Source organism: Cervus elaphus, chromosome 19 (genome assembly GCF_910594005.1).
Source record: "Cervus elaphus chromosome 19, mCerEla1.1, whole genome shotgun sequence".
NCBI lineage: Eukaryota > Metazoa > Chordata > Mammalia > Artiodactyla > Cervidae > Cervus > Cervus elaphus.
Genome location: NC_057833.1, coordinates 41371540 through 41385963, shown reverse-complemented (window position 1 = coordinate 41385963; position 14424 = coordinate 41371540). Strand labels below are relative to the sequence as shown.

The 14424-nt window shown below is 36.2% G+C and overlaps 1 protein-coding gene across 6 annotated transcripts in view; it reads right to left on the bottom strand.

Moving 5' to 3' along the window:
- TP63 (tumor protein p63) overlaps window positions 1-12771 on the bottom strand; it is a 247525-nt gene extending 234754 nt beyond the window's left edge. For 2 of the 6 annotated variants that reach the window (XM_043874972.1, XM_043874973.1), the window contains exon 1: window positions 12217-12416. In XM_043874972.1, coding sequence (XP_043730907.1) covers window positions 12217-12278 — 62 coding nt within the window. In that variant the 5' untranslated portion in view covers window positions 12279-12416. Of the gene's footprint in view, window positions 1-12216; window positions 12417-12517 lie in introns of those variants that run through there. The other 4 variants (XM_043874974.1, XM_043874978.1, XM_043874977.1 and 1 more) reach the window with 4 other exon arrangements.
- Window positions 12772-14424: the final 1653 nt, after the last annotated feature.

The window sequence follows — 14424 nt, the reverse complement described above, 5'->3', positions numbered from 1 at the left end:
AATAAATGAATTACAATAATTTGCCTTAATATGATGTAATACTTATGCATTACTCATATATTTGATAAACACAAAATTTAAAAAGATGGTAACGATAACCCTATATGCAAAACAGAAAAAGAGACACAGATGTATAGAACAGACTTTTAGAGTCTATGGGAGAAGGAGAGGGTGGGATGTTCAGAGAGAACAGCACTGAAACAAGTATACTATCAAGGGTGAAACAGATCACCAGCCCAGGTTGGATGCATGAGACAAGTGCTCAGGGCTGGTGCACTGGGAAGACCCAGAGGGATGGGATGGAGAGGGAGGCGGGAGCGGGGATTGGGATGAGGAACACACGTAAATCCATGGCTGATTCATGTCAATGTATGGCAAAACCCACTACAATATCATAAAGTGATTAGCCTCCAACTAATAAAAATAAATGGAAAAAAAATTTTAAAAAAAACACAAAATGTATGGAATGTTCAGTTCAGTTAAGTCACTCAGTCATGTACGATTCTTTGCCACCCCATGGACTGCAGCATGCCAGGCTTCCCTGTCCATCACCAACTCCCAGGGTTGCTCAAACTCATGTCCATCAAGTCGGTGATGCCATCCAACCGTCTCATCCTCTGTCATCCACTTCTCCTGCCTTCAATCTTCAATCATCAGGGTCTTTTCCAATGAGTCAGCTCTTCACATCAGGTGGCCAAAGTATTGGAGTTTCAGCTTCAACGTCAGTTCTTCCAATGAATATTCAGGACTGATATCCTTTAGGATTGGCTGGTTTGATCTCCTTGCAGTCCAAGGGAGACTCAAGAGTCTTCTCCAACACCATGGTTCAAAAGCATCAGTTTTTCAGCACTCAACTTTCTTTATGGTCCAACTCTCACATCCATACATGATGACTGGAAAAACCATAATTTTGACTAGACGGACCTTTGTCAGCAAAGTAATGTCTGCTTTTTAATATGCTGTCTAGGTTGGTCATAGGTTTTCTTCCAAGGAGCAAGCATCTTTTAATTTCATAGCAGGAGTCACCATCTGCAGTGATTCTGGAGCCCAAGAAAATAAAGTCTCTCACTGCTTTGTTTGTTTCCCCATCTATTTGCCATGAAGTGTTGGGACCAGATGCAATGATCTCTGTTTTTTGAATGCTGAGTTTTAAGCCAACTTTTTCACTCTCCTCTTTCACCTTCATCAAGAGGCTCTTTCCCTCTTTTTTGCTTTCTGCCATAAGGGTGGTGTCATCTGTATATCTGAGGTTATTGATATTTCTCCCTGAAATCTTGATTCCAGCTTGTCCTTCATCCAGCCCAGCATTTCGCTTGATGTACTCTGCATATAAGTTCAATAAGCAGGGTGACAATATACAGCCTTGGAGTATTTCTTTCCCAATTTTGAACCAGTCTGTTGTTCCATGTCCAGTTCTAACTGTTGCTTCTTGACAGGCATACAGATTTCTCAGGAGGCAGGTGAGGTGGTCTGGTATTCCCATCTCTTGAAGAATTTTTCACAGTTTGTTGTGATCCTCACAGTCAAAGGCTATAGCATATTCAATAAAACAGAATTAGATGGTTTTCTGGAATTCTCTTGCTTTTTCTAAAATCCAGCAGATGTTGGCAATTTGATCTCTGGCTCCTCTGTCTTTTCTAAATCCAGCTTGAACATCTGAAAGTTCTCAGTTCATGTACTATTGAAGCTAAGCTTGGAGGGTTTTGAGCATTACTTTGCTAGTGTGTGAGATGAGTGCAATAATGCAATAGTTTGAACATTCTTTGCCATTGGAATGAAAACTGACATTTTCCAGTCTTGTGGTCACTGCTGTGTTTTCCAAATTTGTTGGCATATTGAGTGCAGCACTTTCACAGCATCATCTTTTAGGATCTGGAATAACTCAGCTGGAATTTCATCACCTCCACTAGCTTTGTTCGTAGTGATACTTCCTAAGGCCCACTTGACTTCGCATTCCAGGATGTCTGGCTCTACGTGAGTGATCACACGATTATGGTTATCTGGGTCATGAAGATCTTTTTTGTATAGTCTTCTGTGTATTCTTGCCACCTCTTCTTAATATCTTTTGCTTCTGTTCAGTCCATACTGTTTCTGTCCTCTATTGTGCCCATCTTTGCATGAAATGTTCCCTTGGTATCTCTAATTTTCTTGAAGAGAGCGCTAGCTTTTTCCATTCTATTATTTTCCTCTATTTCTTTGCATCTATCACTTAGGAAGCCTTTCTTATCTCTCCTTGCTATTCTTTGGATATCTGCATTCAGATGGATATATCTTTCCTTTTCTCTTTTGCCTTTCACTTCTCTTCTGTTCTTGGCTATTTGTAAATGTCCATATGTGTATATGGAAAATTCTTATGTAATTTATATAATAAAATATTGAAATGATTTTATGATTATATGTTAAGTATAAAAATTATGGAGCTAGAAGGTGATATGGAAAACAACTGTTTTATTAGATTTGTCTTGCTGGCTTCTAATATTGTTGAGAACATGTCATTTGTCTGATAATTTTTGATATCATTAATATCAAATCACAAGTGCTTTTATCTGAATGTTTCATCTGAGAATACCTAAAGTGCTCTGATATTTATCCTCAAAGATCTTCCTTTATCCTGGTCTTAATCCAGATGAAGCTAAAAGATCTATGGTAAAAACTGGTATTTAGAAGCTTTGAATTTTTAAATTCCTTATTATATATTAATTTAGTAAATATTTACTGAACATTAATGAATATTTTTTTCATTTCAAATAAGCTTAGATATTTTAAGCCTTTATAATTTCCCTTTTTCTAATTCCTCCTTGTCACTCCAACCAACAGTATTTATCAATTTATTTAATAATTTGCTAATTTACAAAACTCTTTCAAAATTTTCTTGGCAAACCAGATAAAAAAACACTTTTTATAAAATCCAGAAGTTACATATTTTGTCAGTTTTATTGGGTATTTTTCTTTTTGATAGTGGCTGTCATAATTTCTCTCACAAACTGCCCTAATTTACTTTTGCAAAGCAAAGTTTAAACTAGTTTTTTAAAAAGTGTTTTGTGATATTTAGGCTTTCTCAGGTATATTCTGTCTTTTCAAGAAGTGAAGGTATATAGAACATCTATTAAAAAAGGAAAAGTGGGGAGGGGAAATGATTCAAGATTTTGATGTAAAAATTATATATACATTTTATGTGAAAAGATAAGGTGGGTCCTCAAATGACAGAAGAGCAAGTAGTGCTTTCAGAGACAAGGCTTTCACTCAGTGAAGACATGATTTGACATAAGGTTCTATCAAATGTGTTAGCACAAATATAACACCGAGGATGGCCTACCTTCACACCAGTGCTAACATGAAGAAAAGTCATCCATTGAGAGCTCTTCACTATGCTGGAAATATTCATTAAAGCCATAGCAACCTCTACAGTCTACTACAAAATAGCTTATTCAGGTGCAAAGACTTATATTAGATAGTATCAACTGGGATGCTGCAAAAATTCATTAGATTGCTCATAAGTTAGTTTGAAAATCCTATTAAGAAAATTTTTCATTCATTGCCTGAGATAAGAGGGTTTAAAAGAAAAATAAAATGGAAACATACATCTTATTAGCACTTTTTATTTAGGGCAGGTTGCGATGAAAAATTTGGAAGAAAGTGAGCTTTCTCATGAAAAGTTTCAATGAATAAAATTACATAGTTAAGAAGTGACACTACTAAGTTCAATCATAAAAATGGAAGCTCCCTGAGTCAGAAAGGAAAAAGAAAAGCTAATGCTGAATTTCAAATAAATATAATTAAGACTTGATTTTTTTAAGGAAGCTCTAAAAATTGACCACCTTGATGAAATGTCAGATGTGTTTGGAGGATAAATTAAATTCACTCAATAACCTTAAGACATAACATACTTAACTTTAGAAACAAAAGTCTCGATTCCAGCATTACCCCTACCATGAATTTGTATATATTCTATCCAAATCTATACCACCTCAATCTATACCACTATACTTAAAGCAAAAGAAAACAAATGGCCAAACAATCAAACAACAACAACAACAACAAAACCCTTACATTAAAAATCTACTCTAGGTAACCATGCAGCTGATTAAATTGTCACAACAATTTTCAGTTTTGTACTTCTCAACTAAAAATGCTTCATCAGTCTAATTATTATGATGCTTGCATTGTCCTCAATTATAAAAGAACTGCTTGAGTCAATGGAAAGTGAGAATGGGTGTCTGCTATTCAACTTGATATATTAAGTTTGCTCATTTGAAACAAAAGAAAAAGGTATAAGAGATTGGAAAGTGGAAAGGAGATCTTTGAGTCCTTATAATTTGACTTCTAAGCTTAATGATTTCATTCTGAACTTCAAAGAGGCTAATTTATAATAAAAAGAGAGACAGATATAAGTGGAGAATGGAAGGTACACAATAAGAATTGAGTGACAATCCTCTCCCTCTAAATTATTCCCCAAATATTATGGCTTAAGGTAAAACAGAAATGTTAATAACTGTCATTTCCCAAACCTTGAAAACCAAAAAGTACACATCACCCCATGTCCATGTCTCATCCTATTTTAAATGGAACAAAGTGACTTTCAGAGTTTGGGAAGTGCATAATTACATAGACTCGAGTCTTTGGACTTTGATCATAATTATAGTGCTTTATCCATCCATCACTTGTTGCTTGAGGACTATTTCTTGGTGAATTCTTTAAAGGAGATAGAAACCCTGTCAGGACAAATTTGAGCTGCAAACAGCTAATCAAAAACTTGGCTCTCTTGACTTGAAACAGATTGAAAATTGCCACTTTAATCTCACAATCCATTTGGCTTTTAAGTAAAGTGAGAACATGAAGTCTCTCTTTGGAAAGGCATGCATCTCTCATTGTTCATACCACTGGGTACCTTTTTATGAGATTCAACTGGGATATTCAGTCCAAGTCCTCCTCCCTGCATAGAGTGGTTCTCAAAATTGGGTGTATATACAAGCACATCTTCTGGGGTGCTTGATAAAAATGCTGCATTTTGCATTCCTTCCCCTCATGATCAGTTTCTCAGAGGGTGCCATCAAGGTAATTGGAAACCTAAAATTAACTGAGAACCTTATAGCACAGAAGGCCTACAACTATTTTTCCCCCCAAGAGTAGTCTGAATGGTCTGAGAAGTACATGAATCAAAATTATTTTTGTTTACAATGAAATTCGAAGGCTCCAGCTAGACTTAGCAAGTTATAGTCTCAGGTTATCGAGTCTCAGCTCTCTGAATTCCTAACAGTATCAGAAGTGAATGTGTGTATTACTGGGTTTTCCTGAGTCTGAATTTGGGTGTCAGTTTCAGTTACTTCCTGAAAGTCAAATGAATTTCTCTAAAAACCTTTTTGAGGAACCTTAACAGAGGCTTCCCTAGTAGCTCAGTTGGTAAAAGAATCTGCCTGCAATGCAGGAGACCCAGGTTTGATCCTTGGGTCAAGAAGAGCCCCTGGAGAAGAAAATGGCAACCCACTCCAGAACTCTTGCCTGAAGAATTTCATGGATAGAGGAGGCTGGGCTATAGTCCATGGGACAGCAAACAGTCAGACATGACTGTGGGACTAACTTTCACTTTTCACTGTTTTTCAACAAATGCTACTAACCAAAGTCACCCTTCCAACTTGCAGGCTTCATGGTGGGTGCTTTGCACTTGCAGTTCCCAGGCTGCACATCCAGGGCCTTCTACCCTCTCTTGCACCTCACTGTAGTATTTCTCTGCATGTAGTTCTTCTTTGGGAGCCCTGAGGCCTAGGATTGTATCTTACTCATACCGTTTACCTTTCCCACTCAGGACCAAGAAAAATAGATAAGCTCATGGAATATTTTAGGTAAACAAACATATTAAAACAAAACAAATGAAAAAAAAGGTTTAGGTTCCATATCTACAATTTGAGGATAAAAATTCATTACCTGGTGAATTAGTTTCCTATTGCAGCTGTAACAAGCTATCACAAACTTGCGGCTTAAACCAACCCAGATGTATTATCTCACAGTTCTGCCGGTTGGAAGCCTGAGGCAGATCTCACTGGGTTGAAATCAAGGTGTTGGGAGGCCTGTGTTTCTCCTGGTGGCTGTATAGGAAAATCTGTTTCCTTGCCTTTTGCAGTTTCTAGAGACAGCCACCCTTCCTTGGCTCCTGATCCCCTTCCATCTTCAAAATCCATTGAATCTTCTCTCACCTCACATCACTTTGACTTTCTACCTCCCACTTTCACTTTTAAGGAGTCTTGTGATTACATCCCACTTGGATAGTCCAAGATAATCTACCTATTTTAAGATCAGCTGATTAGCAGTCTTAATTCCATATGCAACCTATTATCTCTTTGCTGTGTAATAGAACATATGTGTAATAGAACATAGTTCCATAAAAAACTGAAAATAGAGCTACCATATGACCTGCAATCCACTCCTAGGCATATATCTGGAGAAAAACATGATCTGAAAAGATACTTGCATTCCAATGTTCATTGCAGCACTGTTGAAAACAGCCAAGACATGGAATCAACCTAAATGTCCATCAACAGAGGAATGAATAAAGAAGAATCTAAATCTTCTAGAAAGAAATGATCCAAATAAACATAAAACAGAAATAGACACAAAGAATTCAAGAACCAGCTTGTAGTTACCAGGGAGAAGGATGGGGGGACAGGATAGTTAGGGAGTTTGGGATGAACGTGTATGCACTGCTATATTTAAAATGGGTAGCCAACAAGGACCTATTGTGCAGTACATGGAACTCTGCTCAATGTTACAAGGCAGCCTGCATGAGAGGGGGAGTTTGGGGGAGAATGGATACATGCATATGTATGGCTGAGTCCCTTTGCTATTCACCTGAAACCATCACAACTGTTGTTAATCAGCTCTATCCAATACAAAATAAAAAAAGAAGACATGACTATTGCTGGATACCATTATTTTGCCTACCTCATCTGTCCTGGTGAATCAGCTACATAACATGTTGAATAACACTTTGTTACTCATAAAGTTCTATATGGATCTAATAAAATAGTATGTTCTGTGGTAGAAAGCATTGAATGGGGGAGAGACTTAGATTCTAGGCTTGGTTCTGCTACTATTTTTGTATGTGATTTTGGGCAAGTCCCTTAACCTCTCTAGGTTTTAAATTTCTCAAATCTAAAGCAGAAGAATGGAGACAAATCAACATCATGGGGCAGGACTCATAATCATCTTTGTGTTTAAATATAGAGCGAAATGAAAGCTAGGTATGCCTCCATGAGGACACAATTGTTGCTGGGAAGGAAACTTTAGTTCCCCAGTGTGCTGTACACACATTGGTTGTTGTTTAGTCACTAAATCATGTCCGAATCTTTTGTGGCCCCATGGACTGTAACCTGCAAGTCTCCTCCATCCATGGGATTCTCCAGGAAAGAATACTGGAATGGGTTGCCATTTCCTTCTCCATGGGATCTTCCTGACCCAGGAATCAAACCTGCATGTCCTGCACTACAGGCGGATAATTTTTTTTTTTTTTTACTGTTGAGCCACCAGGGAAGCACCCATATACACAACAGTAGAAGCTAGCAGGACACTAAGTGGATGCATTGAAGAGTTTAGTGGGTTATTATTTAACTCTCAGTGATTTAGCTGTGAACAGTAGACTAGAAGTTGTTATCCCTAGTTAACTTACTAAGAAACTTTGATTTGGATGGCTTAAGTGGTTTCCATGAAAGTCACATGGTCAGTTAGTGGTGGCGTTACGACTATTACCCAGGTCTTTTGATAAGTGCTATGTGCCCTCAGCTGACACACGTCCCTGCCTCTCTGCCATTTAAATGCACTCACAGCTCGGGAGCTGTGTACAGAATTACAGTACATTTTACTCTTGGCTAACAACAGTAGGTCATAAAGGTCTTTTGACATTTATTCTTGTGAAAATTGTAAGGGTTGGAGGCAGATTTTTCTTGACTACAGTTGGTGAGTGCATTAGTCCCTGTTGATAAACTCTATATTACTTTATGAATCAATTCTCCCTGCCCTCTGCCTTTCTTCATTTCAAGCACTGATGTAAAAAACCACACAGATTGCATCATGTTAGCTCATTCTTTTCAGTCAGACAGAGAAACTTAGTGATTATGGAGCTGGCTAAAATTAATGGATTAGCCATATTAAAAATGGTTTGCTCACTGAAGTGGATGGATACATACTTAATTGTCATCAAAATTATATTAAATGATATATTAATTTTCAAAGTCTCCATTGTACATAAAGAACACCATGGGCGTATCTTTAAACATTTTTCTACTGGATGTGATCCTGAAAGGAAAAAGCATTTGAAAAAAGAATAAATTAAGAGAGTTTAATAAAGGGACTATTGATGAAGGGAGAAGAGATATGGTATGACTTTTTGGAGTTAGCAGTGGCTAAAAATTGTTACACCCCTAAGTTTGAAGGAAAAGGATAGTAGAGAGAAGTTACTCAAACTCAAGATACCCAGACCTGTGGTAAGAGCCCCTGTAGACCTGCAACCTTTAGTGGAAAACCCAAGGGAGAAACAGGGAAACATAAACCCCCAATTCATCCTCCTCCTGTCCTTTGATCTCCTGCTAGACGTACCCACTGGTTGAACCCAAGAGAAAACAGAAGAGAAAGGAACTGCTTCATAAGGAAGTCTTCATAAGTCAGCTTCCTGGGATCCAGAACAAAAGGAGGTAGGATGGATGTGGAGAAGCAAATTGAAGACACTCTACACAGAACTGCATCTGTCTTTATGAGATTATATTTGACAAATAAAATGATCCTCCACTGTAAGTTCATTGTCACCCACAGCCCTCTTTGTCCTTTTGGGATATATTTAGAAAACACAGTTTAAAAAGTTGACCTTTAAGCCAGTAAAGCATAAAATTCACAATCAATATGTAATTTACACAGGAAATGCTTCTTACTCATCCATACAGAACTTTAAAGTTTAAACTTCTTTGAGTAGAGGGTGACTGAAAAAAAAAAACCAAAAACCCAAAGAAACAAACTCAAAATCATTTTACCAGTGGTTCAAATTGTAATATGTTTTACTTTCTCTTATTTTATTTTATTTTACTTTCTCTTATTTCTCTCAGTTATCATAATGTTTCAAAATTTAATCTTGATTCTTTTTTATCATTTTGACTGCTTAATCTTCAAAATGACATTTGGAGGAATTCAATCTGTCTTTTAGAATTACTTGGTTAGAGATCTATGTTAAAAACGAGGTGGCAATTCCAAAACTAATTATGCAAAAAGGCCCAAATTATAAGCCAAATGATAAATTAACAAAATTTAACTCCTAAAATGCTAAAATTTAGATTCATTTTGAATATTTACAAATAAAAAATAAACAGAACTCATTGATTATGGTTTTAATTTATGAGGAAATGCTATCTTACCCTTTGGCTCTTGTTTATTGATTTCCACAATTTCATCTATTTTTTTTTAATTAAGGTAGCAATAAAGTGACAAAACTTGTGATTTGTCCACCTTCTCCTCTTGTATATAGATAGCTTAGATAGTTTCAGTATCTTTCAGTATCTTTGATTTTCAGAAAAATTTTTGTAAAAACTACAGTAAATTAGCATCCACATCAGAGCACAACCAAATGCATAACATGTTAATATGTTCAGGTGCAAAGGGAAAAAAAAAAATCAGAGGGTGAAATCTAAATTTGAAATGTATATTAAAACTGACTTTTGGGGAAATGGCATTAACATTCAGTAATAAATGATAATAGCAGCTCTCATTTATTGTATTCTTTGATAAAAGGAAATTCATGCATTAAGGTAGCTTACAGCTAAAAATAACAAGAAATCATGTTCTTTTATGAAAATTCTCTTTTATAACTTCTTTCTAAAGACAAGGTCAGGAAAAAGACAAATTTAACTATGTAGATGACTATGATTATGGAATGATTAAATTCGGTCTTACTTAAAATAGATTTGTAAACTGAGAACTACAAGGATTGTCTGCTTAGAAAAACCAGCTCAAACCCATTCACTCCTGAGGAATCAAACAGAATATTGTTTGATTCTTTCTTATAGTGATATTCCAGTTATTCATTCATTTATTCCCTAAACAGCCTAGACAGAAAAATATAATTCAGAACTTGAAATATCTGACAGTGGTTAAAAATATGAGGAGAATGTTCATTATTAAACATGTAAGTATTGTGGAGTTAAACATTACAGCCATATCTTGTTCATTTTTGTATTTCTAGTGCCTTGCTCAGAGTAAGTAGATGGTTGGCAAGGAACGTTTTTCTTTAGTTTATTTTCCAATTAAGTTTTAATGACAAATGGAAAGTAGATAATCTTACCTAAAACAATTTATTTGGCAAAGAAATGTTCGCTGATCACTCTGCACCACCATCTCACAGCTGCCCAACATGAACCCCTCTTCCCCAAAAGTGACACTTGCCATGAAGTTCGGAGATTCAGCAGAATTTAAAACATTTTTAAAGTACTATTATTATTTTAAATTTTACAGTCTGTCAAAAATTGAGATGATATTTGCTCCATCAATGGGCAGGTTGCTGGGACACTGAAAAGCAGTTTCCTTGTGTATTCATATTTACAGGCTTCCCTCGTCAATCATTAGAAATACACCTGGACAGAGGTCTATGTGATTGACATGCAGGTTGCTAGTCAATAGAAGAAAGTTTCTTCTAGAGCTGAGGTAGATCCAAGAACCTACTTTAAAAAAGATGTCCTCAGGGGATGCATTATACAGCTAATGTTTCATCAGAATTATCCTCTTAGAAATATTCTTTCAAAGGTTTTATTGAAGTAGAAAATGTTGAGGCTGGAAAAATTTTGAGAACTAGAAAATCTTTAATATTTCTCTCTTTATCCACTCACCCCACGATGCCAACGAAATCTTATATAAGAACATGAATTCCAGAGCCATTCATTTTTGCTACTAATGTTTGCAATACACAGCAAGGCAGGAATCAAATCACCATACACATTTCTCACTTCAACCTGGAGACCAACAAACTTGCTTTCTCTCTCTTTCTTTTTTCTTCCTTTCTTCTCTTGCTCTCTCCACCATTCCATTCACATTTCTCCCTTTCTTTCCTTCTTCTGCTTTCTCACACAGTCCACCAAAAATATCACAGGGAAAGAAGTTGCATTCGTAGGGTTGGCCAAAAAGTTCATTTGGATTTTTCTGTAAGATGTTATGGAAAAACCTGAACGAAATTTTTGGCCAACCCAATACATAGTCTACATTATTGTTTACATGGTAATAACTCATATTAATGAAGAAAGATCACATGGCATCCTTAATTGCCTGGGCAATTGGACAGTGAGCCCTGGCCAGAGAACCTACTCGGCTGCTGAACTGATTCTCTCCTAGGCACTCATGGTGAATGACAAGTTAACCCTTTTGGAACCACACCATTTTCAACAGCCAGAAGACCTCCCTCATTAGTCTCAGAAAATAAAGTATGAAATTCCAACATCAAATCTCATGCTGTTAAATTAACAACATCACACTGCTACATATGACTTGAATATTTCCCATAACTTTATGACTGGAAAAACACTGTTCAGATTTCATTTACCAGTTTAAAAATAGCAGACTCTAATTTGAAACACATACACACACACACTGTGCACACTCACTAATATTCCCTCTTAGTGCTAAGCAAACATTACTTCCTATAAGCAGAAATAAAATTCAGGATAATTATGTTTTAAAAGTTGGATTTGTCAAAAGATGATGTTTGTTATGAAACAAATCAAGAAGAAAATATGCTATAGAGCCAAAATGACAAGCCACAATCTGTTTAGTATAACAATGGCTATTTATCTATTTTTTATTGCATAAATCAGAATTACTCTGTGTTTATTTTGACTTGAAGATCATTCACAGTTTATTACATCCCTATCCAATGAAATGTCTTCTACTTGGGTGGGTGAGGGCTAAGCCTGGCAAATAACAGATTTTAAACATCTTAAAATGGTGTGAAAATTTTATGAGACATCGTGGGAAGACCATCTTCAAACTTTGTTACTTTGTACATTCAGATAGGAACTAAAAGAGAAACCTAGAAGAGATGCCCACAGACCACTTTCAGTCCACAGAAAGTGCAAAATAATATCACTGTGCTCATAAACAAAGAGAGGCTGCTCTTTGAATACAGCAGAAACACTCATCATACACAAGGCACTCCAATTAAGTTTTGATAGAAGTTTATCTCACGTTTAAACTCACCGCTGGATGTAAGGGTCGGGACAGTACTGTAGGGTGGCACACCGTGAAGTTTCAAAATTCATTTCCTTCAACTCTCTTTGATATCAATAAATGGAGAAAAGTATATAACATATACACATATACCTGTGTATACATAGATATCAAGCCAGGAGGCTAAAAGCAATAGGGTCAAATGCTATCAGACATAGACGTGTAGACACTTTCCCCCTTCACACATATTTGAAAAGAGGCGGAGCATTTCTCGATTTGAACCAATGAGATTCATCAAGTGATTAAAACACCAGAAACAGTCGAATCTTACCAGCTGGGCATCCTCTCTAAAGTTGCTCTTCCTTCTCTACTACGGCTTTAGAGTCCTTCATGTATAGTGGCCACACTCGTTGGCAATTTGGAGTCATCGCTGAACTGCTGGTCTCTCTGGTGATTGGATGCTGGCATGAATGCATCAGAGTTTAATTTCAGCAGCCTGGACTTTCACAACAGAGCAGAGCTAATGAATGTCCACCCTGTTCCAACTAATTAATGCTTCCTTGTATCTGCATACTGATTTAATTTGAGGACTTCTGTGACTGCTTCTGGAACTAAATATTTCACAGAGCTGCTTAGGAAGTTTGTCTTTTTTTTCTTCTTCTTCATCTCCACCATCCCCCCCGCCCCCCCTTCATTCTCCCTTTCAGCCAACCGCCTGTTGTGGTCACAATCTCAAATAGCAAAGACGGGGAAATTCCTTGATTATATTTAACCTAGAACTCACTCTTCGTCTCAACTAAAAGAGATACCCATTCACATCCCCTTAGTATTGCCTTCCCTAAATTAAAAACAAAAACAAAAACAAAAAACCTTTATTGAATTTTTAAACTATCCTACCTCAAACACACACACATAATTTTCTTAAAGTAATATTCAAATGGAAAATAATGTAGTATTTTTGACAGTTTTGAAGCTTACAAAATTATTTCAAATTGCCTGTTACTGGAAACATTTGAGTTATCTCCATAGTCTTTCCCACTTTTTTATTTATGTCTATTGTTTTGGCTTGTTTTGGTTTTGCTTTAGCTTGAGCTACTTTGGAGTAAAACCATTAACTTGTTCATATATCCAAAACAATATATCAAGTCTACATATAGAATAATTCATTTCCTTTCTGAATACAGGCTGTAAACCAATCACGGTTTTGTGGATTTGGGAATTGAATGAAATATGATTCAGAGGCTAAATTAAAATAGACTCCAACGGAAAAAAAAAAAAAAGTGTGTCCAAGCGTCACTAACAATGTAAGTTCACATCCTCCATTCACCCCTGATCACAGGTCACCTGTAAACTGGTGGCATCAGAAGTTGTCAAAGTTGTGAGATAATCTAAAGTCCTTTTCAGAGCAGTTTGACATTTCCTTTTGAGAAAATTTGGTTCAAAATGTGTTTCATAAAAATATTTTATTTGTTGCTGCAGCCAGGATAGAAGGGAGAAGCTATTTAAAACTTGACATTCTCTTCCTTACTTAGCCTGAGAGTGTCTAACATCTGTGAATTGTGAAATTCACAAATATGCCGGCCTGAGCCTCAGCCAATTCAAACAGCTTGTTCTACAAAATGAGAAACTTGAGGGAAGATCATTTTACTAATTAATTATAGATTTGTTAATTGGAGTTAAAGTGTTTGGCTTTACTCCCTGCTATTAGCAAATACAGATGACCAGAATATATAGAGTTCTTAAATTAAAAATATTCAATATCCTTTGAGCATGCCCAAGTCCCACCACACTGTCTAGCTTTTCCCATTTATAAAATGGGAGGTGAAAAAGTGTAGTGGTTCTCAAATGTTAAAGCACTTGCGAGTCACCTGGAAATCTTCTCAATGCAGATTCTAGTTCCGTAGGTTTCAGATGGGGCCTGAGACTCTGCATTTCATACAAGCTCCCAGGTGATAGGTGCTGCTGGCTTTAGCATCACACTTTGAGTATAAAGACCCAGTGCTATTTTCAGGCCTGCTTTTTATATACTTCTAGGAAATAACCAGAACCCTTCCAAATATTTTAATTACCAGTAGAGGCTCTAGATTCCCAAATATTAATAAATTATTAATTTTAAGCATTCTTAACATGCTTTTCATTTCAAATTTTTACAGCTTAATTTATTTTTTAAAAAAGACCATTTAAAATGTATGCCCTGACATCCATGTTATTTAAAAACATTCTAAATTTATTAGGTTA